The sequence below is a fragment of the Vanacampus margaritifer genome, chromosome 6, assembly GCF_051991255.1.
Source record: "Vanacampus margaritifer isolate UIUO_Vmar chromosome 6, RoL_Vmar_1.0, whole genome shotgun sequence".
NCBI classification, from domain to species: domain Eukaryota; kingdom Metazoa; phylum Chordata; class Actinopteri; order Syngnathiformes; family Syngnathidae; genus Vanacampus; species Vanacampus margaritifer.
The window spans coordinates 10,922,872-10,941,540 of record NC_135437.1 but is presented as its reverse complement, the minus strand read 5'-3'; the positions used below and the strand labels follow the sequence as shown (position 1 = coordinate 10,941,540).

The 18,669-nt window shown below is 38.5% G+C and overlaps 2 protein-coding genes across 3 annotated transcripts in view; both read right to left on the bottom strand.

Annotated features, from left to right (window-relative positions):
- Positions 1-3,794: 3,794 nt before the first annotated feature.
- Positions 3,795-11,561, bottom strand: LOC144054091 (uncharacterized). Its single transcript, XM_077569173.1, has 9 exons — positions 11,363-11,561; positions 11,152-11,238; positions 10,412-10,485; positions 9,350-9,470; positions 7,541-7,740; positions 5,833-6,111; positions 5,579-5,743; positions 5,218-5,424; positions 3,795-5,057 (listed from the first exon to the last, which is right to left on the bottom strand). Exons 1-9 carry the CDS (start codon positions 11,422-11,424, stop codon positions 5,026-5,028), a joined length of 1,227 nt encoding a protein of 408 aa, XP_077425299.1. The 5' UTR covers positions 11,425-11,561; the 3' UTR covers positions 3,795-5,025.
- A 1,558-nt stretch (positions 11,562-13,119) lies between these two features.
- LOC144053563 (cGMP-inhibited 3',5'-cyclic phosphodiesterase 3A-like) overlaps positions 13,120-18,669 on the bottom strand; it is an 85,838-nt gene continuing 80,288 nt past the window's right edge. For both annotated transcript variants that reach the window (XM_077568135.1, XM_077568134.1), the window contains exons 11-14: positions 18,208-18,411; positions 17,695-17,856; positions 17,359-17,617; positions 13,120-16,837 (exon numbers count right to left, since the gene is read on the bottom strand). In XM_077568135.1, coding sequence (XP_077424261.1) covers positions 16,551-16,837; positions 17,359-17,617; positions 17,695-17,856; positions 18,208-18,411 — 912 coding nt within the window. In that variant the 3' untranslated portion in view covers positions 13,120-16,550. The remainder of the gene's footprint in view (positions 16,838-17,358; positions 17,618-17,694; positions 17,857-18,207; positions 18,412-18,669) is intronic.

The following is an 18,669-nucleotide window of genomic DNA, read 5'->3' as shown; positions in this document are numbered from 1 at the left end:
GTCGGCTGGATGACGTCACTCCTGGCGCGACTCGACAACACGCACACACTTACACATGAATGGAGTGTCGGTCAATAAGCGAAGTGCGCATTACGTGAAAATCAAGTTTTAAAAAAAAACATGCTACCAAACAAAGTCGTCATTTGAATGGCGCCTAATGGAGTTCTGAAAGTGTTTGCGTTACTGCACACCTTAAAGCTTGTAAGAATTGTTTAAACGACTTTCAGCCTTAAGTGACAAAACGACAGGTGCTCTTAACTGTCCTAATGGAGTTAATCAGCAAAACAAACACCATTTCAATGCTCGAGAAGACAGAAGTGCTTGTAAGCCTCCGTTCACTCTTCCCAATTTTCAGACAGAAAAGAAAGATCCAAACGAACGTATAAGAGGCTAAAATTGATTTTTTTAAACACATTTATTTTGTCAATATCCTGAAAGCGAGGGAACAGACGGAAGCATCACGAAGCTTGCTAGCGGACGTACGTGTAACCAAACTAATGGAGTGACAGTCATTTAAGATCGCGTCCCGGTGTTGTGTCCTCGGTCCCACTCGGTAAAGTGCACACATTGAATCAAACAATAAGCACTTAAATAGGCCTAACTGTCGTGTCCCGGCAGAGGGTAGTCAGTAACGACATGCTATTCATGTTTAAAATATATTCAATAAAATACATCAACTTTCCAACGGTTGAAATTTCTGCCATTTTCACTCTGATGCAGTCCTCTTGATAGTCTGCTACAAGAGCTTCATATTAATTGCTTGATCTGAATGCAAACTCCAAAATAATCTGTCTATAGGGGGAAAAAAATGTATTCTTACATTCAACATGAATAAAGATCATTACTTTCAAACCATACCAAGACCAACATGACTGAGAAGTTATTGTTTGTCATACCATCGAGTCATGGTTTCATGATACCAAATGCACATATATCGTGAACCTTGCTCACCGCATTCATAATAGAAGAAGAGCAGGAGCAAACCAAAAGCAACGCAAAAGCACAGCATTTACAATTGTGACAAATAAAGAAAAGTATGTGTCATTGTGCTTTTTACTAATGATTTAAATGAATGAGCCATTGCTCGCAGTATGCAAAATGGCGCCAGATGACATGACAATGAATCACTGATTGGCTTTTAGCTTGTGAATCAGCACACAAGATAGAAGTAGACTATGAGAGAGTACACAAAAGCAAAGCAACAGCAAAGGAAATTACTGTATTTAGTAAATTAAGATCAGCAAAATGCTGCTTTTTACTTAATCCCACTTGGATTATGAGTGTGTTGAGCAAGGTTCATGATTTTGTGCACATTTTAATTCATGAAACCCTGACTGTGAATAGTAGGATTAAGAATGAAGCCTGCGTGCAGCCACCCTTCATTGAGGTGTTATGTTATCCTAGCCACCTTTCTGAAAAATGTCTGGCTATGCCCTTGCTCTGGACTCACTTTCATGCTTAAAATCATGATTTTAGTATTCTTAAAGTCAGGTTGTTCGTCTATATGTGATTTATAATTTAACTAACGACATGTCCAGTGTGTAGCACGTTCACTTTCTATCACGTGGGTTAAACTCCAACTCATCCTCCCTCATCAGGACAAGTGCTGTCGAAAATGGTTGGGCAGATTTTGAATTAGTCTTCAAATTAATAAATTACAGAATTACAAATCAATGAAGCAAACTGTAATCATGCTGGAGTGAAGAACTACATCACCAGAGTGTTAAAAAGAAAAAAAAAAGAAGTGTGAACTTTTAATGAACTCGAAGGTGGCAGGGGCAGTATCATCGACTATCTGCTGACCTCTATTGGCCATAAGTAGTAAGTACATGTCATTGTAGATGTTTACACGTGATGATACAACTAGATAACGTTTTAGGCTCTGGGTGGCGAAATGGTTACGTCACACTTTCGCAGGCGGCATCGGGAGACCACGTAAATATAGACGTTTTTGATTTTTATATTGAATATTTTTACAATCTTGAATTTGATTGGAACAAATATTCAAATTTATATTTTAATGACTATACTGTTCATGTTCACTAAAACACTAAACGTATGGGTATTTTTATGATACGTTTGACCCTTGAATAGATTACATTTCTGTGGTTCTTAAACAAATGCAGACAAAAATAAATACATATTTCCCCCCTCCCCTCACTCTACAAGTGATATCTGTGCAGGACAAACTTAACCCAATTAATGTGATTTGGGGTGTTGAGGCTTGGCTGTGTATACAATCCGTGCTGCCAAGAAGGCATCGAGCCAGTCAGCCAGGAAACGAACCAGCTGCTTGTACACTACAAACAAGCCAGACAGACAGCTAACCAGCCAACAAACCAGACTGCCAAATGCTTAAACTCGGTGTTCTGTCAGGTAGGCAGCCTATCAAACAAACTCTGACGTTGACCCATGACTTCTGCTCATGGCCTGCTACTCTCACTAACGACATGAGGCTCATTTCAGCAATGTTATATTTGAATTTGAACACTTGAATTAACCTGTCATATATACCGGTGTACAGTATACTGTAAAACACACATGCCGTGCACAAGTGCCAGACACACACCCCAACAGTCAAATATGCTGATAATTAGAGCCTTGTTATTGGAAGGTGTTATCGCAACAATTACCACCCTAATGTGTGTTTCTGGTGATGGGAGGGATGATGTTTGCTGTGGTGAAGTGAAATCCTGGGATACACACACCAATCAATCAAGACACATGTACACACACTAAGAACACACTCAGTTTTAACTATTTTCCAAGAGTGGTAAAAGACAGGCCATCAGAGGGCAAAAGGGTCTTAGACTAGGCTTAGTCAAGGCGGAGGCAATTGTGAACAGTACCAAATAGTTGCCACTATAAGAAGAAAAAAAACTTCAGGCTTTTGCATGAAAGCAACAAACATGTCAGGAAAAGCCTACTAGAACATTTGAAATCCTTTTTGGGGTTATCAAAGGCCCATTAGATGGTGACAGGTGTGCGCCGACTTCCTTGTAACACAAGTTTCAATGTGATGTGATTGGTTAGTTTTCAACAAAAAGCCAGCATTTGAACAGTGAAGTGTTGTGCCTTGATAAGCCTAGCAAAGCAAAAGTTAAAGAAAAATAAAGACCATTCTATTAGTGGAGGGCTACAATAAAAAAAAAAGAAAAAGACAAAGAACAATATTTTTGTAAAATAAATCTAGGATTTTTTATCTTCCGGCCTCCTCAGCCTCCAACTATTGAGCTACATGTACATGTCAGTGAAATTTACTATACGGTTTGTCACCTTTTTTTTTTAAGGCCAGCAGGGGGCATTACTAATCAGCTTCTATCATACCAAACAAACTTGCAATCTTTCGTGTTGTTTGTCCATCTGCCCATTATTGTCCGGGTTGATGGTCTCCTCGCAGCAGTCTAGCTGCACAGAATAGACAAGATGACAAAAACGTGGATGCAACATTCTGATACATTTCGTGCTTTATAAGGCAATCAAAATGTTACAAGCTAACTATGCCACTTAGGCTGTAAAACAAGTGTAATATTTAGCACAAATTTCACGTTAGTGTACTTCTGACGTGAACAGATAAGGAATTTGCTTAACATTAGCCAATTTCTCAATCAACTGTTTTGTAAAGCATTAAAACGTAGAACGTAATCGTCAATTTTGAGGGGACATGGATTGATTGAATAGCATGTTGAGTGGAGGTGCGTGATGTCACTTGGGTATTAGAACCTACAATTTCAGTTTTACAATTTTTATGACTAAAATACACGTCTCACAATAAGTTAAAGATATCAGCAAAATGAATGCACACACTTAATGATTTTAATACATTTGAAAAGTGAAGCTACAAAACAAAAAACAAACATTGTTCAGTATGCTGTGCAAAGAAACCTCTCCACAAAATATGCAGATCTCAGGAGCACATTAAAGAGCACATGGCCACAGCTACAAATGCTTAATTTACACTTCATAAAGTACAAGACAGAAAAATTGTCAACTTAAAGTTTCCTTCCGACGCAACGCAGAAGGCTTTTTCAAAAGCATTTGATACCGTCACACAAATGAATTGAAAAAAGCATCCATGAATAATAAAAAAAAGAAACAAAAAAAAAAACCTAGAACGTGAAATGACTTCAACTACACATAAACGTTTGAAGTATTAAAAAAGTCCACATACTTTACAAATAATGCTAAGTATCACATTTGTCCAAAAAAGTCTAAACATAGAACATACTGTAGGATTTGTTGAATCAACAGCATTCTGCATTGTCCAACTTTATAACACAACTAGTGTTGTTCCGATACCGGTATCAGGAGAGGCCCTGATCGGCATCGGCGAGTAATAACAAGTAACATGCCAAAGCCATTATTTCCGACGCTAATGTAGGACTTTGGATGCAGCATTTTGTGTCTTGCTCGTGCACGACATTCACTGATGTGTGACGTTTTCACTGCATGCCGAGCCAAGATAGCCTATTGGCCCTTGGCCCTAGCTTTTTCACGTTGAGAAAAAACCCAACAACTAGGTATCGGTACGGTATTGGCATCGGCCGATACTGCAAAACTGGGTATCGGAATCGGTATTGGGGATCAAAAAACAGTATCGGAACAATAAACACAACCTAAAGTTTCAACATTTTAATTTTGCACATTTTTTTTTTACTTTGTCTTGTATCCTATTTTTAAAATGTTTTCTTTGAGACATTTTGCCCATACTTGCGAGATACAAAATATCTCTGTAAAACAAGGCATGAAAAATGATTCAGTAACTCTGTCTTTTTTATTAACATCTTTACACTTAACGTGTGTAGGTCAATCTAAAAAACGGCAAACTGAATATAGATGACTATACAAAAAAAATAAAAAAAATAAAACATATACAATGAGGAAAAATGTACTTCAGCCACATAATAAACCATAATGGTACCAAACTTTTAAAAGTTGAATGAATCCTACAGAACCCCAAAAAATAAATAAAAAAATATCAATGGAAGTCTCTTAAATATGGAGTTGTTCTTGGATGCTGCAAGCTTAATGTCTGGGAACGCTAAGGCGAGGGACACCTTGGGACAGACAAGAGGAGAAAAATTAGTCATTTAATTCCCTCTTGTTCCCGAGTCCTGTTTAACAATTTTAATCATGACACGTCACCACCAGACAACAAGTTACCATCAATTCTTATATGCATTCAATCAAATGGAAAGATTACAACAAGTAACGCACCTGGAGTAGATAAAAGCGGAGGGCGAGAACTTTTAAGGGTGGGTGGAGCACCTCTCATGCTGTGGGACCCTCTCGGGACATGGAGACGCGGCGGGAGGTGCGGTATTAGGGGTGTACGTAGCAAACCGGGGCCACTGTAGGAGTTGTGCAAGGATGGCGATTGTTGCAAGGAGAGCAGAGGGGGAGGCTTACTTTTCGGAAAAGATCCTAAAAGTGAAGAAAACAAATATTTGAATATTACACTTGCAAATTAAAGCCACTGTTCCATTTGAACTAAATTATTCAATTAAAATGTATTGCACATGAGCTCAACAAAAGTGGGACAGAACTAAAGGAAAAATATAACAGGCCCAGGCTTTACCTGGTGTAGGTAAGAGTGGCATCGGTGTGGGCGGAGAACAGTCCAACAGCGGGCGCCCCGCCTCACTTACACACTGAGGCGGCCCAAGCGGTGTCGGAAGAAGTGGGGGCGGCTTTCCCGGTCCTGAAGATGAAACGGCGCCCTTCTGCTCCCCGCCGTTGCTCGCTGGTAAGAAAAGGCATGCAAGGTCAAGAAGATCCCATTAGATGAATGGAAACGTTAAGAGTCGTTGACACGACTGATAAGCGTCCCACCTCTTAGATGTTCCTGACGGGCGCGGACAAATGCCAAGATGGCTTCCAGCTCCTCGGCGTAAATGTGCACGCCGCACGACAACAGCTGGAGGGACTGACGCATTTCCGAGGGAACAACGTGGCGCTCGATCTTTTCCCGATCCAGAAATTCCCCGAGCAACTGCGACGCCTGCGATGCAATATCTGCGGGGTCCCTTTGTTTGCTTTCCTTACCAACTCCGCGCCTGTGCTCGGCTACAACAAAATCCATGGCCTGCTCTTTGGGCATGTTGCGGTGGACTGTGGGCGAAAGTGGAAGGTTAACCAAATATGCGTCAGAGGGGGCTCACGAGGGAAGACGTGAAAGAAAACTACACCCGTCAGTTGGTTTTACTGTACGCTGATATATGTGGTCATGAGGTACCTCTGGCGGGCTGTATTTCTCAATGTGACTTCAGTTGCTGAATTGTTTATTAGGCTGGTGCCAAGTGTGAATGGATAAGATTGGATTCAATTCCTACACAAACACTGAAATGTGCGATCTGTAATGGAGCCCGTTGACATTGAGTGATGCTGCTTTCATTTTGTTTGTCTCAGTCAGAGAATGCTAATATGTCAATTAAATGTTTTATTTAGAAGCAAACACAGACTTGACATGTAGTTTTAATGTAATTGTGCATGATACTAAAAATATAAGTTAATTTGGTGAATTGAAGCGCACATTATGCTTTTTCCCCCCACACAATGATGTGAGGTTTACAAAATAAGTGAGGTGCACATTTAGGAAACTACACTTTGTTACAACTTGGATTATAATCTCAGCTAGGAAATGGATCGAATAAATCCAAAAACACGATCTGAAAGTCACAGGAGGGCATCTCTTAGAACTGAATTAATTGATCATTAAGAAGTCTTAATTGCTCAGGGCTCAGGTAACACAGCGATCACGGCTCATCTTGCAAACATCACATGACGAAACCCAGAAAACGCGAGCATGATTGGTCATTCATTACCTGACCTCTGAGCACATGTGATGTCACTTTCAGTCCACAAGGGGCAAAATGTGTTTTTAAAGCTATTAATTGTACATGAAAAATAATGAAGTTATCAAATTAATTATAGAATTTTTTTTTTTTACTGCTGAAAATTGCAAAAGTCAACTTATTTCTGCAATCTTTGACTAATCTAAAAATGTTTAAAAAATATGTACCAAAAATATATAGTATAATTAATCATAAATTCCCCCATATTGAGTCAAGAAAATGTCATCCTCAAAAGACATTGACACGTATTATGCTCCGCTACAGCCTTCAAATAATGCGGCGCAGCAATGAAAGCTACAAACAGGACATGTTCCCGAGTTTGCTTTTCTCTTCTACAAACTGGGAAAGAGAGGCATGAAGAAGAAATCCAAGTTGTAATAAAATATTGTTTTCTTCAGACATTCATAGAAAGCTATTTTTGGACTGGAGTCAACGTATGCAATGTCACCTGTGGGCATATTACAACCCGTTTGAAATCAATGTATTATGAAGCCTTTTTGGGGATTATTAAAAAAACAAACAAACAAAAAATCTTTTAATGAAAAGTATCAAAATGTGAATTTAAACTCATGTGGGGTTGTGTTTTCAGGTAGGTTGACTGACATGTTGGTGTGTGAACGGTACATTGCGTGGTCAGTGGTGGGGGCTTGTAATTGGAAGTGGTTTTGTGGGGGAGAGGGACTTACTTTTGAGGGGCTCTGAGAAAATGATAACAGTGCAGGAGGACAGAGCTATGTTTGTCTGCTCCACCAGAATACATAACGGAAAGCCAACACCTCGGACATCCTGTAGGGCTTGGGTCAGGCCCGACTCCGCCTGCAGGTAGAGCATTTCCACCAACAGGCCACGCTCCTGCAAGCACTGGTTTAGCGATTTGGGGTAATCCCTTTGAGAGGAAGAGAAACATGTTAACTCAGCACCTCTTTGTTGACTGACTTAACTGGAACGAAGACCAACCTAAATGAAATTAATAAGACTGGACAGATTAATTAGTTTGAGGTGACAGTTTGACTTGGATGTGTTGTAAAACCTGGTTAGGCAAACTTGGATTATGAATGTGATGCTTTGAGTAGGTGAGTGACAAATGTATACAATTTTACAGTCAAAAACAGGTGTCTCAATTGGACAGTAAACTATGAATGGAGCTCATTTCAATTTTCAATGTAATGTTTTGATGGCAGTGTGAACTTCGTGTAAGTGTGTCATTTTACCGTGCTACCATGTAGTCATACAGTACAGTTGTGATATTTAAGGAAAATGTTTGCAGTCAAACACTTTCAATGTCAATTGCGGTGAGTGAGTGGTGAACAACAGTTTCAACTTTAGTATCAACTGAAGTTGGTTTATGCTTAGATATTATAACCAAGAAGCATGGCAGTGCAGTATTTGTGTGGGGCAAAAAGGAGTCAGGTCCCAAAAAATATTTACAGTAATATGTTGTATGGACCCCCACTCGCCTAAACACGGCTTTCTGATTTATATTGCGTTTGTTCATGAGAGCAGCTATGCAACAAAAGCCACCTGTTTTTATCCATGTCAGGAGGCTGCCATTTTGCCACTTGTTGTCCACTGAAAATGACATCACAGTTGCTCAAGGCTCAGGCAACAAACCAATCACAGCTCAGCTGTTTTCTGAAGCTGGGTGGCAGTCGACGGTAAGTGGCAAAATGGGTGCTCCCTGACATGTATACCGAATTGGAGGATTTTGCGGCTTAACTCATATTCCACAGTTTTTTTCAAGAAATAATGTATAACTGTTTGAATAAAGTCAAGATTTTTAGGTTGACATCTTGGTCAATTAAAAAGTATAACATATTTTCTCTGAGTGATGGCTGACTTAATATTTTGTGTTCATCATTTATATATTTGAAATGAGGGTAGTGTGAAGTGTGCAATATGTCTTTTTTTTTTGCATGAGCAATCTGAGTTCAAGTCTGAAATGTGAAGTATGTTGCGGCGATGAAAGTCTTTCGGTTTTCTTCGGTCAGTCTGTGGTTCAAACCTTTTACGGTTAAACAAGAACAATTAAAGATTGTCGAAAAATAACATTTTAACATGTTACAGCATTTCACCAAGCTTTAATGTTGGATTGTTATTTCAATTATTTGGGGAGTTTGGCTTATTCATGTCACTAAGGTGAGAAAAAATAATTATGCATGTCATGTTGAAAAAAAGAGCTGTATCATTCGAAATATATAGACATTATGTGCCAGGAATCATAGAGTATATCACATTTAAAAGTTGGAATTAACTGAGATTTGTTGTTGTTGTGTGATGTTGTCAGCAAGTCCTTATGAGGAAGTGGTAACGCCAACTCCAGGAATAGATAAAGTAAAAAAAAAAAAAAGATAAAGTAAAAAAACTTTAAAAAAAACTGGATGAGGCTTGTGAAACCAATAGTCCCTCCAGCTTTGGTAACGTTTTAAGTAAGTCCTTGACCCAAAGTGCTGGAAACCATTTCTCTGGCTATGAGCATATTCGCAATTTGTACTTACAGGCACTGGTTGGTCACGGAGATGATCACACAGTCAGCAGTTGTTTGATCCTCCTGCACTTGCCTGTAGAATTTCTGATACAAGGTTTTCCGTCTGTCTGCAATGGTGTTCTCGGGCTTGGCTGGAGGAGCAGAAAAATACAAGGATTGATGAGAAATCGCAAGGGAATGTGCAAGTGGATGAAAATGCAAATCTTGCTTGAGATACTAACAGGAATTTCTGAAATGCAGTGAATCCCAAACGTAGCCGATTGCTGTTTTTGTGACCAGGCCTAAACAGCAAGTGTTACTCTGACACCATCGAGTGGAATTTTGAAGTTATTGCGAGATTTAACTGTTTTTTTTCTCTCGTCTGCATTCAAGGTGTTCGTTGGTCTTCGCGGTTCTTGAATGCACCTTGTGCAATAAAAATTGAAATCTTCTCTCACAATGCAGCTGATAGCTCCTGCACTCTACTTTGCCATTACAATTTGCCAGTACAGTATTCCCTAACATTTATAATTATGTGTAAATGTCAAAAGGTGAGTTTAATTATTTAATACCATTTGTGTAAAGTGCATGTGTGTATATTTGTTAGCCCATGTTTGACTTCATTTTCTTCCAAGCATGTTCTTTAGGCTACTATGCTAGATCTATTGGGGAGCCTCATGTGAAGAGGATTTGTTTGGGTTAAATAATTTACCTACTCAATTCAGTTGTTATGCAACATGTTTATGATTGTGTACATGCTTGAAACATGGCATTGATGCTCTATGATATGCCACAAAAAAACAAGAAAAAAAACAAAGACTTGTATTTACTTTAATCTATGCTTATAAAAAGGTTTAGTTTGATTTTGTGAGGGGGTAAAAAGTACAAAACCTCTCTTGTAACTTGTAATCTATTAAATTGAATTATCATCATTTAGAATTCAGCAGTTGTTTTGTTTGAATTAAGTTGAAAAGTAATGCAGAAAAAGTGTAATTCAGAGACGGCAATAATGCAACATTTTATTACTTACAAATGACAGCAACCAGTAGTATAATGTGGAAAAGGTATTTGAAGAACTTGTGTTAATTCTCACCATTGGTTTGATGCTTTGCGCCGTCATACTTGACACCACCACTGTAGTTTTGCTTCTGTTCTAGTTCTTTGTAACTGAAAGAAACATATATTTAATTATTGTGTATATGAATACGAATAAACACAACCGGAAGGGAAGCATGTTTCAAACTTACACAATAAATGCGCTTGAAATAATTTTAAATTGAGTCAACATTTGTTTTATACAGGTGGTCTTTTGTTACTACAAAGCTCCGTTCCGACAGCAGAAGCATATTACGAAATTGTATGCACTGTAGTCCATCATTTACAGTAACGTCTAATGCTGCTCCACTTTAAATGTCAAACTTGGAAACCACTTTACTGTTGAACAACCACCAATAGATGATATTGATGCCTCATTTTAGATACAAGATCACAACAGGGCTGGCAGTGTGATTTCAATAAGTGTGACTAGAGGTTGCAGAATCAGGGGAGCACCTTTTGGCATGACATTGATGTGCCCCTTTTGTCACATATGTTGACACCCTTTTTTATTGCCAAATGATCATATAATGCTTATTATTATTAATGAAACATTAACATAACTTACAGTTGCAACTCATCAAAGAGTAACATGAACAACAGTATGAACATGGTTGCCCACTTTGTTAAAAGTCGCTGGGTCTGTCCACACAAGCTCATCCGCCGCCTTAGGTTTAAACTTCTTCTTTGATTTGGCGCTAAATAAAATACAATTTTATTGAATGGAATTACACACACCTGTCCAGTGCATCCTTGAGCTCTTCGCTCCTCTCCTCCCTGGTTGAATACGGCGCACTTCTCCGGAACAACATCAACGGCTGGGCGCTATACAACAAAACAGAAATACATAAAGAGATGTTTCATGGTTAAAACAAACGTGGCCGAGTGCTTTGTATGAGGTCTCCCGAGTAGCATGCTAATGCTGAAGCAAAAACGGCAATGCACTGACCTCCCGTTTGGGTTAGCCTGCTGCCGCAGGGAAGCTTTTGAGGCTTTGGGCCAAGACGACATTTTATCGGAGCTCCAAAGGCCAAAAGCAGCGAAATCAATGGCCGTTCGAGTACAATAAATTCTTCGGGTGTTTTCTCCCCACGCGTAGCCAAATCGCCGCGAAGCAGCGGGCCAGCCATACGTCTACGGGCAAAGAAGACACAATCCTTCTTCGATGGTTACGTTCATGGACGTTTGAGTAAAAGTGCGACATTTACATTTAGTGGTCAAACTATGGTACTGCAAACATGGTTTGCCCGCATCTGGTCAAAAATAAATCATTGTGCAATTTTTATAGATGTTTTTCAATTGTATGTTTTTTATTGTAACGATGTAGATTAGGTGTGATTCAGATTTAAATCAGGAATGAGTATATTCTCAGCCACAATCGTTCAGAATATACTGTAGGCCTACGGCTCTGAAAATAGACCACTGCATAATCATCACTTTATGCCAACAAAGTAAACCTTCACTGGGATGAACAACGAGAAACTGTTGGCCATTTTCTGTAAACGTTTATATTATTGAGTGCAGCATTTAACCCAAAGATCATCCTTGATTTTGAAGTCCTTATTTTTATTCATCCAATTGTTTAATCTTGCTCTGGCCTCTTAAATTATCTACAGTTGTATTCATGTTGTATCTTAAAAGTGACAGTAAGATTGCTCCGATCATCCTTGACTGTATTGCTGACTACCCTGAGGTGGCATACGAGCATATACAGTATTATTAAGGACTTTGAAGTTGTATGTGAATTAGTGTCGTCAAAGTTAAAGCGTTAACTCATTGCTTAATCACCAAAAAATTATTGCATCAATTATGTATTAACACAGATTAATAATACTATTAATTTTGACTGCAGATGATCCGCTTGACAGCGGATGATTACGTTAAAGGTAGCGCAGGTTGTGTTTGAACAATAAACATAACTACATGCATTAAAGTAAAGCATTTGCTAAAAGTTTGCATATAACATTCAGAATATTTGATACACAATATTGGATATAATATTATTAGAATTGAATATTCGTTTTAGAATTATACCCCAACATTTAATTTTTTTTTTTTTATGTTTGAAATTATGCAAGTAATTTACTGATTAGAAAAAGAGGAGCATGAGAGTGTGCAATGGATCAAAAAAATGTTGAAGACGTCCTCAGTCATAACATTAAATGTCAAAAGAATTAACACATAACAGGCGCTCTTCAAATTTGGCGGGCAATTAAAAAAAAAAAGTATTTTTATTTTAAGTGATGAATCATCATTAATCAAAATGTAACCGTTTGACAGCTCTAATTTGAATGTGACATATTAATCGGCTAGCCTGTGTGTTTTCACTTGATTAGCGTTCAGAGGGAGTTGCAATTTCAACACATCGGTTTAACTTCCGAGTGTACTAAACAAAACATGCTTGTCACATCCAAAACATTTCAACATAAAGTGTATTGCAGGTCAGGATACATGGTTAGCTATCACTGATCAATTTATTTAGACATGCACACATTAAAAATAGACTCGCCCATCCAAGAGTTTATATTGCAGTGGATTCTTCCAAACTGACCATTTGTAGAAGCAATTTTCTTCTTTCTCCATACTTTGAAAGGATAAACATCCATCGGCTTGTTTGCATTAAGATGGCAGCACATGCATATGCATTCAGTATCACATGATCAATTCTTTGTTCATTTTCCCAACTAGTAAAGACAAACACAGGGATACCACAGAACTTCTTCTGTCTTATAATTGAATGTATTCACATTACAACATCAACTTAGATCAGTTTGTGACAATTTCTAATAATCTTCAAATTATATTCATGTATGATACATACCACTAGGCACTTCCAGTAAGTCTGGCAATATTGAAGCCACAGTATAGTGACTAAATTACAAAACGGTAAAAATAAATAATGCATTTCTAGAAGATTTTTGTAGTTTTAAAATGTCTTTACTGTACATAATATATTCATTCATTGTACAAAATGGAGCATTATCCTGCAAGGGAAAAACAAACTTTTATGTTAACAAATCCTGTGTATTTGGACAAAATATTATTTAAGTACACGTGGCAAGTGTGACGTTCTAGGGAGAGGAAACAAATTTGCCATAATAATGTGTCTGCTATATAAAAAAAATAATAAGCAATTTTAAAGCTGGTGTCGCTCTCATGATTACAATTGTCTTACAAATGTGTGACAATCAAATGGCAGAAATGAAGACAAAAACAATATATAACACATTGACTTAAATATTATGTTCTCTACCCCAAAACAGTTTAATGGTCTTTGTGATGTGACTGATAAATTTGTGATGAATGTTAAAATGTCAATCGTTGCCAGTGAACATGGCCACAAAGCAGTTTCTAGGTCAAAGTGGAAGCACAAGGAGAAGTACTGTTTGCACACAGGTTCTTTGGAGAGCAACCGTTTCATCAGAGTAACTCAGAGGAAGTAACTGAATGCATCAATCTTACCAATATTGACTACTCGCTGCCATACAGCCGCATCAAGAACAGGACAGCATTGGACATAGAAACAAGGTTTGCAATTAGAAACTTTCATAAATGAATCCTCCCCAAGTTCCGTGTAATAATATACATTCACAAATCAGTCAGATCCCTTCTCAGACTCACGCAGCCTCCTTCACAGTGGAATCACCCACTATGGTATACATTGAAATGGAAATTATGCAGCAATAAGCCTGCCAATATGAATATCAATGAGCAAGATTAGATGAAACCATCAGATTAAAATCTTCCAAATTCCACAAAGCGACACTTGGTAGATGTCTTTCATCATTCAACCATTTACTACATTTGACTCGCATTTAACTAAATGTTCAAGTTTTTTTTTTTCTCAACCTGACAAATCATTCATCAGAGACAATTTTTGGCTTGTAAGGAGTTTGTCACACTGCAATTGGCTGGCAACCAGTTCAGGGTGTACCCCGCCTACTGCCCGAAGCCAGCTGGGATAGGCTCCAGCACCCCCGCGACCCTTGTGAGGAATAAGCGGTTAAGAAAATGGATGGATGGATGGATGGATGGATGGATGAGTTTGTCACATGACATTTTTTTGTAAAAAGTCATTTACATAGTTTTATACATTAGTGTTCCTATAATTTGCGCTATTCATTTATTCATGTTTTTTTTTTTACATCATTTTCTTTGTTTAGAAATTGCATTGTACTTATACACTGTCAGAAAAAAAGGATGGGATAAATTTTTGTTCTCCAAAGTACAAATTTTTGTGATGATGCTTTTCAAAAGAGCCCATTATCGTGCAGAATGGAGTTCAGAGAAATACATTGTAGTAGTAATCATAGAACAGGGATGGGAAACTAAATGCACTTCTTGTAAAAGTTTTGTGCATTCTTTGGTTTCCAGGATGCATTGCGGGTTGTTATGCTGAACTTTTGCCATCATAAGATGATGACAGTCATTATCGTTTAGGTCTCTTTGTCACTCGTAGTGTTTTGAATGTGTGTGTTAATGTGTCACGTTAAATTTAAATTGCACATTGTCAACATGAAACTGACTGTGAGTTGTGCGTTGAAACAGTAACATCCATTAACGAGCAACTCTAAAATGCCACAAATTCAATCATGGCTGACAGCATTTCTACATTGTTCTTCTAATAGAGATAAACAAGTGAAAGTGCTATAAGTGACATCTGTCAATACAAAAAAAACAAAAAACTTAAAACCAATCAGGTGTGCTAGGGGAAGCATTTTTTACAATGTGCCTATCCTTGACCAAAACAATACAAAAAGGTTCATTTTCAGAACATTTGTTTGTTTCGTTTTTTTTGACAGAGTATGAGACCAAAATAATGACTTTGTGGTTGCTAACGTGCTACTTGAAAAGGGAATCATACTTCATCCTCGAGACTCACTTAACATGCATTTCGGAAATCAAATTACCCAAAAGTGTCAGGAAAGCACGACATGACTTATGTGGCAAATATTGTGGGATGCAATTTCCTGAAGTGTCAAGCTACAGTACATAATAATGTAATTTTTTAGTCCGGACTCATCCAGTTGATGCGTATGGTTGTTATTAACATTGCTCCCTGATTTCACACTTTCTGTGCTTCAATGTGTGTTATGGACATCATCAAAAGTAGCTTACAATAATATCTTAGCACGTTGTTGCTGTCCTATAAGAGCTTTTGTTGAATCTCAACAACTGGAGGTTTCCTGAGGGTTAAAGGTTCACATATGGAGGAATTGATTACTCACAGAAATATATAATTCAAAGCCATGAAGAAATAATGGGAAGGGAAAAAAAGAGTGTTGCAGTGCTCTACTGCTCATTAATGTGATATTCTCTTTAGCCTATCTCATAATGTTATGACTGTTCTTCCCTAAGAAATTCCAAATGCATTTACAAATTGTTAACTTTATTCCCTTTTCCCGTGATCCTGAATCAGTCCATTAAAACATTGTTGCTGCATGTTCCCGTTTTGTTCTTTTTACAAAATAGAGGACCTTATTTTTTAAAGGCTGAGGAATAGTTCACGTGGGCACAAATTTAAGAGTGTGATGAGAATGAAGCATCTGCATTTAAACATACATGACTATACAGTACATAAAATGTAAAGTACAGTATAACATTTATAAATATTTATTGTGTGAGTGATTCATGATGGCCGAGGTTATAGGAACACCAATGTTCCCCAATTAATTGACTTATTTTATGTTCCATAAACACATTAGGGCCCATTTGTGACCTCCAAGCCTGCTGAAATTGAAGCACAAAGAAGTAACGGGGATGTCCATATAATTGCATTCAGAAAATAATTATGTATAAATTGGCAGCAAATGTCATCAGTCTCGTGTTACCACATTGTGGTTGAGGTCTGTGTAGTCAGTCTGCCTCTTCTCTTGACAGTAACAAAAGAGTCTGTATTCCAAAGTACATGCATAATCTCGTATTGCAAGACGGAAAGCTCCTTTAAAATGTTTGGTGAACTCAAATATTTAGACAAAAGTGAGTAAAGCACAAAATTTCCCACCCTGTTTTTTTATTCTTAGGCACACATTTCCCAATCTACAGTGTTGTGTCTAAAGTGATGTGCTGGCAAAAACAGGTTTCAGTAAATAGTATAAGAAACGGAGAAACACTTGTCCTAATCCTGACAGACGCGTTCACTGTGTGTCTTCCTCCACTTCCTGTGGCGACGCAGGCCACTCGGGTTCCTCTACTCCTTCCTCTGGATCCTCCCCTTCAACCAGCTCCTCTCTGCTGCCCGGCTCCTCTTCCTCCTCGTGAGTAGCCAAAATGGGCTCTGTTACACTGTTCACGTGGACCGACTCTGATCCTTGGCCCTGCTTCTGTGCCTCTTCCGCGATCACTTTCTTCCACATCTCGTGGTTCTCCAGCAGGTGATGAGTGATCTGACAAAACACTTTCCTCCTCTTCTTGGCTGCTTTCTCTAAGATAAAAACATATACATGATTAAACTGCACAGTCAATTTTGTAGAGTACATTTTACTCTAAAAAGAGTCTATTTGGTCCCACTCTAACAGAGTAAAATTTACACTTGGAAAAGAGTAAAATATTCGGAGTACATTTTACTCAAAATAATGTTTCTGAGAATTGACCTATCCCATGACAAAAACCTAATATTGTTTTTTTTTTCCACTCAGAAAGTAAATTTTAGAAGGATTTTTTAAAGTACATTTTATTAATTTATTTAAAAAAAAAAAAGTTACACAAAGGGTTGAGGAATGAACTCACGACCTTCAGCTACCACCTGAGGTATGCCACTCCTACTGTACTATATCAAAAAGGAGACCAAAAAATTCTCTCGCATAAAAAAATATTTGACCCTCTTCCAAGTGTAAATTTTACTCTGGACCAAATAGACTCTTTTTATACTAAAATGCACTCTACAAAATTTACTGTTTTGAAATGTACGCGTTAGTCAGCAGTGGTAAAACCACATTGGCTTACGTGATGACTCTGAGCTGGTAGAAGTATCTTCCTCTGCCGTGTCTTCCTCCTCCTCCTCCTCGTTCTCTGTGCTTTCAGGCTCCTCTGCATCCGTCTTGGGTTCCACCCATCGTCCCGGCATGAGGCAGGCCGAGTCGTAAGAATTGCACAAGGGTCCCACGATGTGTGTGATGAATGACTCCTGGAGTTTGGCCAACTGTGGTGCGGCTCGGTCCATGAAGGGGCTGATGGGGAGACCCAGATTGGACTCTTCATCACCCTACATGCAGCATGACCTTCATTAGCGCAAGGTGACAGCCAGAAATATGCAGCACTGATTAAGGAGAGTTCTCCGACCTGTTCATAGAACTCATTGACAATGCCCTCTGTCCACTGTAGATGCAGGTCCTTACACTTAAGTGGCCCGTTGATGTCAGCCAACTTTATGCACATCTGGCAGACCAGCAACCTGTCATTCTCATTGGACCAATCAATGCCTGAAGATGGATCATCCCCCACCTAGGGAATCAATAGAAAAATAAATACAATGGCTGATGAAACTAGATGTCCATGTTGTTACTTTCAGATTTTGCCTCCACATGTTCAGTACATCTTATACTCTTCCCTGCTGTGCCTGTAGCATAAAGTTGAGCTTTTGAGCATTCCATTGGTAAATTAATGCAACTTGTTCATTGTTAACTGGATGGGAAAACTCAGAAATTGGCACACACGAGCCAAAGGGATGCAGTGCAAGCACACACTGTTGCGGTTGATCAGGATTGTTTTTGTTGTTTTTAGAGTATCCAACAAATTATATCCCCAAACTCCTCACAAATGCTTTTTGGTTGTTAGCATCCAAAGCGTAAATACCTTTGCATTGAACTCTGCAAGAAAATCAAAGTGCTTTTTCAAATCTGTGGCCAGTATGGCCTCAATGACCAGGAAACGGAATCGCTTGAACTCTGTGTGTTCCAAGTTGATGAGGAAGTTGAACTCCGGCCGGGACAACAAGAGGTTCCAGGCCGAGGCAGCATGGTGGTTCTCCAGAACCGAACGGTCATTGTAGAGCACCGCCTGCACAGACACAGAACACACTTTACAACAGATAAAAACATGCCAAGTGGGCCGATTTCTTTATATTGTGGTAAGAAGGGGAAATTATGACATATACACTTTGATTACATTTTTATGTTTGCAAACAAAATGATCTAGTACCGTGTTAATAGTTACAAAGATACGGAGATCTGATATCGTAAAAAAAACGTAAAAGCCATTTGCAGGACACAAAAGACAAACAACTAGTGACGCTCAGCTACACACCTATGGACAATT